We start from the raw sequence: 10487 nt of genomic DNA on the forward strand, positions 1-10487 counted from the left end.
TTGTTAAAAAAAAAAAAAAAAAAAAAACTGCAGGCTCAATCCAGGCATAATAACTCATGGAGATTCTCTTGGCAACGGACTGTTTGGTTTGCTTGCCTCTCCGTGTGTGATTAATCATGTCATTCTTGTAGGCATGATACAAAAAATAGAATAAAAAAATTGCTTAAGGTGGGACAACGGGTACAATAACTTGTGCAATGAGTCAACTAATGGTGCTGGTCATCGCTTCCGAAATTCAACTTTCTTTCTGCCACTAAATTTCCACTCGACGAAGACAATGCCTCTTGAATTTTTTCTTTCTTTAATCAACAAAATATATTGAATTTCTTCTGCTGTTTTTTCCCCTCATCATCAAGCACCTCTTGGAATATTTTTTGGAGTTACCTGCACCAATGAGTGTTCTTGTGATCCAGAATTGCCGGCAAGCAACACCGTCAGTTGGCTGAAGTTTGGACGTTGGTTTTTGACAGGATATGTGTTCCTTAGCCACTGAACTGTTATGTAATCAACCATATCTGTTCTTTTGCTTGTTCTTTGACTTGTTTTTTGATTTGCCTGATAGACATTAATAGTATTAACATGGATATTCTAAATTATCAAAATGTAATGCTTCCGTATGACTGCAACTCACATCTAAACCAATGTTTGCAGCTGTCTGAGCTTGTCAACGTGGAGGGCTATAGTGATTGGATTCGTTTAGTGGCAGAGTTTACTTTGAAGTCCTTGCATTCTTGGCAGGTTTGTTGAAATAGTAGATTCTCCATTGGAGTATTCTATGAATAATCTGTATCTATCTTCCACGATCGAATCTGTGTACATCACTAATGAAAATAATGGCCTGTTGCCAGTGGGCTAGCAGCAGTGTTTACTATCTCTTAGGTCTATGGTCCCGATTGGTTACATCTGTTCCATACTTGAAAGGCGACGCTCCAAGTTTATTGGATGAGTTTGTACCTAAAATCACTGAAGGTTTTATCACATCAAGATTGAACTCTGTGCAGGTGAATGACCTGTCTTTCTTTGTCGAGACTTGGTGATTTTTGCTTGCAAAGGTAATATTAAGCTTTTTCCATCTGATTCTCTATAATGTGCAGGCTGGATTACAGGATGATCTTTCTGAGAATTCATTAGACAATGTTGAAGTCTTACAGGACCAACTGGATTGCTTCCCGTACCTCTGCAGATTTCAGGTCAAATCTTCTTGTTTGGTTTTTCATTCTTTTGTTTTTTTAATTGAAACAATTTTTCTTTCTTGTGCGTTGAAATATGTAAATTTAGCTTCAGCATTAAATGTTTTGATTTGGTGTCTTTTGCCTTCTGCCCTTTGTTTTCACCTGAGTTGCAGTATGAAACCAGTAGTTTGTGCATGATAAATATCATGGAGCCCATATTGCGAACATACACGGTAGGTCATTGATGAGTATGACTGTTGGATTCTTGTTTTTCTTGGTGGTAAAGTTGGTCACTTGTATATCTTTTTGTTTTACTGGAACAGGAAAGAGCTCGGCTGCAAGGTAGTGATAACAGTGAGCTTTCTGTTCTGGAAGCCAAACTTGCATGGATTGTTCATATTATAGCTGCTATCGTTAAAATAAAACAATGCACTGGTTGTAGGTAAGATGATTGTTCAGCTTTCGCAGGAAGGTGGAAATTTTTTTCATGACGATTGATGACTTTTCCTAATTTTTGCTGTTACTGTCATAAGTGTGGAATCGCAGGAAGTTCTTGATGCTGAACTGTCAGCTCGTGTGTTGCAATTGATAAATGTTACTGACAATGGTTTACACAGCCAGGTATGTCCGAAATACTTGCCTCATGCTTCTATGATTCTCGCCCATGGTACATGCACCTGTGGGAAAGGAAAACTAGTCATTATTTGAGCTATAGAGTCTCTATCTCTGAACCAAAAATCTTTACCATTTTTACCATATTGATAGGAACGCAGTCTTGATATTGAATCCTGAGAAAATATGTCCTGAAACTTCGTTATATAGTTAATAGAGTTGGTGCTAGGAAGGAGGCTTTTCATCCAATGAGTGAAGAGTTTAGCAATAATTTTAAATAGACTAGTAACTTACTTCATTCCACCTATTGAACTTTGCATACCTTATTTTTCCTATTGAAGTTATTTTTTCTTGTAAAATAATGATATTGCTTCTTGTGGAACTATCTTTTGTGCAAACTTCATACCTTCATATTCATTTACCTTTGCTTTCTGCAGAGGTACGGTGAAGCAAGCAAGCAAAGACTTGATCGAGCTATTCTTACCTTCTTCCAGAATTTTCGTAAGTCTTATGTGGGTGACCAGGCAATGCATTCCTCCAAGGTAATTAATAGATATATCATCCTGTTCTATATGAAGGTTACATGTCCCATCTATTTATTCTTTTTTTCAATTGCAGCAGTTATATGCGCGGTTTTCTGAACTCCTTGGACTTCATGACCATCTTCAATTGTTGAATGTGATTGTCAGCAAGATTGCTACAAATCTTAAGTGTTACACTGAGGTGAACGATTTAGTCATTCTTTGTATTTATAATAGCTGTGTGTTATGGATATAAATCAGCTCTTTGTGTACATTCCCAGAGTGAGGAGGTCATTGACCACACCTTAAGTTTGTTTCTGGAGCTGGCATCTGGGTAAATCCTATTACAACAGTGTTTTAGTTTAAGAATTTGAATCGTACATTATTGATTGCTCATTGCTCTTTCATATCCTCCCTCTCCCCCCTTTCCCATTTATCAGATACATGACAGGGAAGCTGCTTTTGAAATTGGATACTGTTAAATTCATTGTTGCAAATCATACGGTACTACTTGCTCTAAGACATCTTCTAAGTTCTTTATTCATCTATCTTAGCTTGAATTGTGTTATAACCTTCACACATCTCATTTAAAGATTTTTCTTAAACCTAAAATTGTAGAGGGAGCAGTTTCCATTTTTGGAAGAATACAGATGTTCACGCAGTAGGACAACCTTCTATTACACCATTGGCTGGCTAATATTTATGGAGGAAAGCCCTGTTAAATTTAAATCGTCTATGGAACCACTGTTGCAGGTTAATTTCTCTGGTCTCTGTCAAATATACATGTACAGATGTGCATGCTTGCTTACATCCCATGTATTGCCCGCAAGTATGCATATCCATCATTCTGCTTGTTATCCATCTTTTTCTTTCACAAACTTGCCTGCCGATTTTTTACAAATCATGCCAAATTATTGGACTAGGTTAGACTTATTTTAGCATGTTTCTTCAATCTTCGTTGTAGTCTACACAAAATCCTGCCAATGAAAGAACACACTAACTAATTAATTATTTTGTTGCCTAGATTGTTAGTTTACTTTTGTGTTGTAATTCTCCTAGCTGAGATTGTTATTTTTTCTTTCCTTTTCCTTTTCACTCACTCGAGAGTTTATTTCCTAAACATTTAGTTTTTACGTTATCATGAAAGGTTGCTTCTTGTTAAGAAAAAAAAAAAAAACTACTAAGCACATTTTGTATTGTCAGTCCTACAAAAATTGGATGGCCTCGATACAAAGAGCAATTAATATTACAAAGTGCTCTAGAATTTCAAATGGTGATTTAGGGCTCAGTTCTTTTTTCTCCTGGGTAGTTCTTTTTCTTGGGGCTGAGTTCTTTTTCCTATTGGTTTATGTTCAATGCTTTTGGATTTTAAAAGTTGTTTTTGGCTCGGTTTTCAAAGTACAGCTTTTTGTGTTGAGTTTGTTCTTTGAGTCTCTCTCTTTGCAAGTTTCTTTGTGTTATGTTCTCTCAAGGTTTTCTTGTTGTGGTAGTTTTTTTTTTTTTTGTTCATTTTGGTTCTCTGTAGTGGTTCTTCTTATGTTCCGTTTTGTTCTCATGTCTTCAAAAATCTAATGGTTACTGACCCTTGTATTTTCTCATGAATAAATATGACGCGGTGGTAGGAAGGTCTATCTACTCATATAATTGGCTTGCTCTAGCTTTTCTCAATTGAGGTTCATGATATTTAGGTTTTTATCACATTGGAATCAACTCCTGACTCAGTTTTCATGATATTTAGGTTTTTATCAAATTGGAATCAACTCCTGATTCAGTTTTTCGTACGGATGCTGTAAAATATGCACTTATTGGGTTAATGAGAGATCTCCGTGGGATTTCTATGGCCACAAACAGGTAACTTTGTTGAAAATTTATAGTTATCTCAATCCTTTGATTATTTATACGCTTTCCTTCATGTTTCAGTCGCAGAACCTATGGACTTCTGTTTGATTGGCTATACCCTGCACATATGCATCTCCTCTTGAAAGGCATTTCTCAGTGGACAGACACACCAGAGGTATTTACGAGATATCTAATTGTTCACGCTCAATTCATTGACCCTCTCATTTTGTGAAGGTGGCTTGCCACATACTTTGTATTAAGAGTCATTTAATAGAGAAGGGGTTGAAAAATGGGTTTTCTTATATTTTCTCTTCTTTAAAAAAATTCTAGTAGGCAAGTAAGCATTTGGATTTCACAGTTTACTTCTGACGATAAAATAAATGGCTGAAATGCTAAAAGGTTTTTCAGAAGGGTAATTGGATAAACTTATGAACAAGCCGAGTATGGAAGATATCTACAAACCAGCGGGGGAAGTGTTGGATTTCCGTTATATTTTTGTAATATTATTTGTGTATAAGATGTTTTAATTTATTATTCATATCTGGAATATTTTTTCCTTATTGGTAGATGGTCATTCATTTTATAATTTCATTCACTATTGAAGAAATTTAATGGGTTCATTTCTTCCTAAACTTCAAGTTTTGATTCTTCTATTATAATAATTCTCTTAAGAAGTTTGAGTTGATGTTTCATGTCAGTTGAAAATTACTAGGCAGGATAGTGTTCAGCTATGTTTCTGGTCTTGAAATTATCATACAGATATTTGAGTGTCTTGACATTTTCATTGTATAGGAAACCGAACTTTTGCATCATATTTTCTGGATGTAAACATTGAATGCATATTACTATTTTATTTATTTCCATATATTCTCCTCTTGATTTTAAATCGGTTCTACTTTTATGTATTTTGAATAGAATGTCTGTTGAATGATCATTGAATAATATATGTAGGTAACAACCCCGTTATTGAAATTCATGGCTGAGTTTGTGTTGAACAAAGCACAACGCTTGACTTTTGACTCATCTTCTCCCAATGGCATACTTCTTTTCCGAGAAGTCAGCAAACTAATTGTTGCTTATGGATCAAGAATTTTATCTCTCCCAAACCCTGCTGATATATATGCCTTCAAATACAAAGGAATATGGATTTCATTGACTATTTTAACCAGAGGCAAGTATATAGCCATCCTATTACTATAGTTTTGCAGTCTCTCTATTGCCTATTTGTGTGGGTGATATATTTTTCTCTCTTTCCGTCTTTAATTCAATTACTAGAAATGAGAATTTCATTTTGAAAGGTCCTATCAACATTTTGTCAGCCAACTTTAACTTCGTGAGTGGCTGTATCCGTTTTGTCATTTATTTTGTCTTGTTAATCTTTTGGTAGCTTATGCAGTAGATAGACTATACCTGCTAATTTATCTCTTGTAATTGTTAGGCAAGGTATAATTCTAAGTTGGAATCCCATTTCTAAGTTCACTTGTAATAGCTAAATTATTCATGCTTACAGTACATATTAAAAATCTTGCTGATAAATTTTCTTGTGTAGATTAAAATGTTGATCAGATGCTTGTTCTTTAAGAAATTCTAGGGACTATCGTGTGGACTTAAAATTTAATAAGCTTTTCTATGAATTGCTGCAGCTCTTGGTGGAAACTATGTGAACTTCGGGGTTTTTGAACTCTATGGTGACCGAGCACTTTCTGATGCACTTGATATTGCTTTAAAGTTGACACTGTCAATTCCTTTGGCTGACATATTGGCATTTCGAAAGGTGTGCAAACTCTTTCCTATAGCTCATGATTTTAGTTTCAATTATGTGATCATAAGTTATGCTTATCATATGTCTGTATAAAAGGGTACAGCAACTATATAATAGCTCCAAGGTTTTGCTTAATAAAAATTTAATCAGAACTTTCACTAACGTCTTGCTGCTTAACTTAAATCTAATCGTAACTTAGCTCTAACTTCTTGTTAAGAATAAAAAGATTATATATACATTTTTTTTAACATGAGACAAATTCTCTATTTCATTGATGAATGAAATCGCAAAGAAGGGAAATGTATGCCTCCTTCCACCCAAGCTCGGTTACAAAGTGATCTCCAAGTAGTAACTAGAGAAGTGCACTATAGTCTTTAAAAGGAGACATACACGTACACCCATACATAGCATTAAAATTAACAAGATCTATAAAAATTTGATAGGGAGAAATGAATCCATTCACAACCCAATTATATCTCGTACCAAAGTTTCCATACAAATTTCGTCTTAGGGTTTTCTTCGCTTGCTGAAAAGGATAACTCACGAAACATGAAGAAAGATCATGTAGTTGTTCGACACTGTTTGAAAAACCAAGGCTTCTAACTTCAAATATCTGAAGTTTTGTGCAGATGAGCAGCAACGAAAAATTTGGATTCGGGATTCTAAACTTTTTATTTAGGTTTTGTTCTGATAAGCAGCGACCAAAAATTAGGATCTGGGGTTCTAAACTTTTATTGCATAAGACACACCGAGGATAATATAGAGTGATGAGACATTGGCCTTTGCAACTAATTAGCCATGTTTAGATCCATGACTAAGCTCCCAAAGAAATTTGTTTTCCTTGGGAAGTAACCTTTCCAAATAATCTCATACAAAGGTTTTTTTCTCGTTCCTATTATGATGAAGTAAATCTTATATTGAGGATTTAACTTTAAACTTTCGATAGATATATAGTTTTTATATCCAAGCATTGGAACCTCCTTCAAACTTACAAAGGATAAAATATGTGATTAAGAAGCCTATTAAACAATTTCTCTCCTGAGACGACATTCAGCAGCAACCCACAACCTGAATGACCTTAAATTGGATTCCCCGTAACCTATAGAAGTCAGATTTTCGAGTTCGAACCTGTTTGAACACATTCCAGCAAGGGCTAAAGCCTTGGATTAGTTTGGACGGCTGGATTAGTTAAGGTTGACATTGGCACGATCCATGATCCCAGTGAAGACCCATACAAAGAATCACTGGTCTTACCTACTTGATTTGAGACCTCAGAATTGCTCCACACATATCCAAAGTCATTCGATGCTGATTGACAAGTTCCATTGCAGCCCCCCGTCTCTCCACGTTCATGCTCTCCCCTAGACGCCCAACGATTTACTTTGACCACTGTGAGAGCCACACGAACAGAGATGTTTTTGGGTTTTTGTTTTTTTTTTTTTAATTTGGTTCTTCAACCACAACCCATGACACCCTATGGCCCCCAAGCATGGAAGCTTGTTTATAGTGAACTTTCAAAGTATTGAAGAACGTCAATTGTGTGAGTCCGATAGACATTGCAAAGATTGAATGAAGATTGGGGGAAGATTTACCAACAGGTGGGTATCCCGCCGTTAATTGTTGAAATCTAGGCCAAGGTATCCACATCAGGAGTCAAAAAGAATGTGGTTATGGAAAACTGATTGCAAACACAAGTGTTATGAACCCCGCACCTCCCACCCTCATAGGCAAAGTTACATTGGCAAGTCCCATGGCAACACCTCGTACACTTCTGAAACGCAAAGTCATCATCGACAAAAAGACCTACTCAATCGAGCTAGATGACAAATATAGGGGAACAAGAATAAAACTATTGTAGATCGTTGGAGACAACTTTTTTCCTATCTCTGAAATGGAACCCTTTCTAATGGCTAAAAACATCTTATCTGCTCCATTGAACCAAAAGTTCTTCAAGGAGAAATGAGTTTTAGAACAAATTATATGGATAGAGAAACTCACCAACAAGGAACATACTATGGCTGAAATCTCTCACTTTTGGAGCCGGGTCTTTCGTGGGTAAAGTGGACATCTCTAGATATGATTCGAAACGGAGGATAGGTGGGGGTGAGTGAAGATCCATCTTACCATTTATCATGCCAAAAGGAAGGTAGACAAGCCATTGCTTAAACATTTTGAGGATTACCAAGCTAGGAGAGGCCTGGGAGGATGTGACAGTTGATGTACTACACATAGCCTCTTGAATTTTTCGTACTATTTAGTCAGAAAATTTTATTGGAATTTGATTTTTAAATTTTTTCCTGCACTCTACTTTTATTTTGACAGTTCTTTGTTTCTTTGCAGCTGACCAGAGCATATTTTGCTTTCCTAGAGGTTTTGTTCAGCAGTCATATTGTTTTTGTACTAAACCTCGACACAAACACATTCATGCATATAGCTGGTTCTCTTGAATCCGGCCTCAAAGGTCTGGATACGAATATCTCATCGCAGGTATGGTTGTGCATATCTTTCTTCTTACTATTGTTTCTTTTTTTCGTTTTATTTTTTCTTTATTATTTTTTTATTCACTAATGTATTTCGTATTGTGTACATGTAACTAGAGATCTCTTTATTTCTGTTGCAGTGTGCATCAGCTGTTGATAACTTGGCAGCTTTCTATTTCAACAACATCACTATGGGAGAGGCTCAATCTTCACCTGCTGCTATTAATCTCTCTCGTCACATTGTAGATTGTCCCACTTTGTTTCCAGAGGTAAGGAACTTTCTGGTTATCATGCAGAAGAATTTTCAACTTTTTAGCGTTGAATGTACAAAGTTGTTCAAGTTGAGCAGGCATCTTGGTTCTGGTTTCTATAGTATTTGATGTCTGGCAAACTAATAGGGTGTTATTACAGTGAAGAAATAACTGAAATGGATCTTAACCAAGTAGCTTTCAGTTTTTTATGTTATTACAGAAGGATCTCAACATCAAATCTACTTCAATTTATCTTTCCTTATATCTAACATTATTACCTCATCAACATGAGCCCATGGGATGGGGCATTTATTAGATAAATCTCTGGTGACAGCTTTTAGTTGTGTTTAGTTTATCTGACTTGCTTCTGGGTTTGTTTCATGTGCAATCTTTAATATTTCTCTTCTGAGAACAAGAATATGTTTATCACGTTTGCAGATTTTAAAGACCCTTTTTGAGATCGTTTTATTCGAGGATTGTGGTAACCAATGGAGTCTTAGCAGACCAATGCTGAGCTTGATACTCATTAGTGAACAGGTTTGATGGTTTATGTACTCTTTCTATTTATCAGATCTCTAAAGAAGTGTGCAAATTGTCAAGTAGACTGGAGAGTTAGTGTCCAATAGCTTCCCTTGCTTCTTTCATCTCATTTGAATCATTAAATATTAGTGCATCCACAATGATGCATAGAAGCTTATAATGCTATATAGGACTTATTCTAATTTTTTTTTTTTCATGAGTAGAATTATATTCAAGAATTACGCTACCTTTTATTTCCAGAAGTTTGCAATTTGCATACCCTGCTTCTACATCGTTAAACCCTAATTTCTTTGCTTTAAACTATCATATTTCTTTTACATGCCTTCGAAAATCTTTCATCTATTTCCTGGGGTTCAAATGAAATTTTATTGAGGAATTTTTTTGTATCTTATTTGAAAAATCAATATCATTGAGTGAACGAAAGCTGTAACAACTGAAAGGCGGGTTGAGAGAAATGGGGCATTTTTCCAGTCATCTTTTTAACTAGAATTAGTTCTTTTTCCTTTTTTTTTCTTTTTTTTTGCGAATGGATGATTTCTGCATTACCTAAATCGTGACCTTTAAAACTGTCATTTGTTTGCAGATGTTTACCGATTTGAAGACCCAGATCATGGCTTCTCAGGCAAGTTTCCTAATTTCTCTTACTAAATTGAAGTACAATTGATTGATGTAGCTGGAATATACCTTTAAACTTGGAAATTAGGAGAGAATGTGGATAGAAAAATAAATAAATGTTAAGAAAAGAGAGGTATAAACATTTATTTTTCCTTCTGTTTGAGGACCTAGATCATAGATTGCCCAAAATTTATTTAAAATTTCATAAAAAAGAGAGGTATTAACGTCTATTTGAGGACCCATATCATAGATTGCCTGCTCTAAGAAAACTGCTACATATTTGTTTTTCCCCCCCCCTTACTTTCTGAAGAATGTGTGAGGTAAACTTAGTTCCAGCTCTCCAGTATGCGGATGAGAGGGGGAAAAAATAAAAATTACATTAGATGTTTTTAACGCTCATTTCTTGTCTTAAAATGCAGCCAGTGGAGCAACACCCGCGCCTTTCCCTCTGTTTTGAAAAACTAATGGCTGATGTCACGCGAAGCTTGGATTCAAAGAACAGGGACAAGTTCACTCAAAACCTGACTGTATTTAGGCATGAATTTCGTGTTAAATAGTTTCGATTCCATGTGACGGAGATTCAATGATGAATTGTCTGCTCATGACATTCATTCACTTGGGAGAAGGAAACCCAAAAAAAAAAAAAAAAAAAAAAAAAAAAAAAAAAAAAAAAAAAAAAAAAAAAAAAAAAAAAA

At 35.4% G+C, this 10487-nt stretch overlaps 1 protein-coding gene across 4 annotated transcripts in view; it reads left to right on the forward strand.

The window, feature by feature from the left end:
* The window catches only part of LOC111462604 (exportin-7-like), a 21770-nt gene extending 11348 nt beyond the window's left edge, over positions 1-10422 (forward strand). For 3 of the 4 annotated variants that reach the window (XM_023106234.1, XM_023106233.1, XM_023106237.1), the window contains 20 exons: positions 652-738; positions 849-1001; positions 1095-1190; positions 1346-1405; positions 1496-1614; positions 1706-1793; positions 2222-2326; positions 2403-2507; positions 2587-2639; positions 2746-2809; positions 2924-3058; positions 4044-4156; positions 4226-4319; positions 5096-5315; positions 5788-5918; positions 8247-8393; positions 8527-8655; positions 9076-9174; positions 9761-9799; positions 10212-10422. In XM_023106234.1, coding sequence (XP_022962002.1) covers positions 652-738; positions 849-1001; positions 1095-1190; positions 1346-1405; positions 1496-1614; positions 1706-1793; positions 2222-2326; positions 2403-2507; positions 2587-2639; positions 2746-2809; positions 2924-3058; positions 4044-4156; positions 4226-4319; positions 5096-5315; positions 5788-5918; positions 8247-8393; positions 8527-8655; positions 9076-9174; positions 9761-9799; positions 10212-10349 — 2175 coding nt within the window. In that variant the 3' untranslated portion in view covers positions 10350-10422. The remainder of the gene's footprint in view (positions 1-651; positions 739-848; positions 1002-1094; positions 1191-1345; positions 1406-1495; positions 1615-1705; positions 1794-2221; positions 2327-2402; positions 2508-2586; positions 2640-2745; positions 2810-2923; positions 3059-4043; positions 4157-4225; positions 4320-5095; positions 5316-5787; positions 5919-8246; positions 8394-8526; positions 8656-9075; positions 9175-9760; positions 9800-10211) is intronic. The other variant, XM_023106235.1, reaches the window with a different exon arrangement.
* The last annotated feature ends 65 nt before the right edge of the window (positions 10423-10487 follow it).

Source organism: Cucurbita moschata, unplaced genomic scaffold, assembly GCF_002738365.1.
Source record: "Cucurbita moschata cultivar Rifu unplaced genomic scaffold, Cmos_1.0 Cmo_Scf00027, whole genome shotgun sequence".
NCBI classification, from domain to species: Eukaryota; Viridiplantae; Streptophyta; class Magnoliopsida; order Cucurbitales; family Cucurbitaceae; genus Cucurbita; species Cucurbita moschata.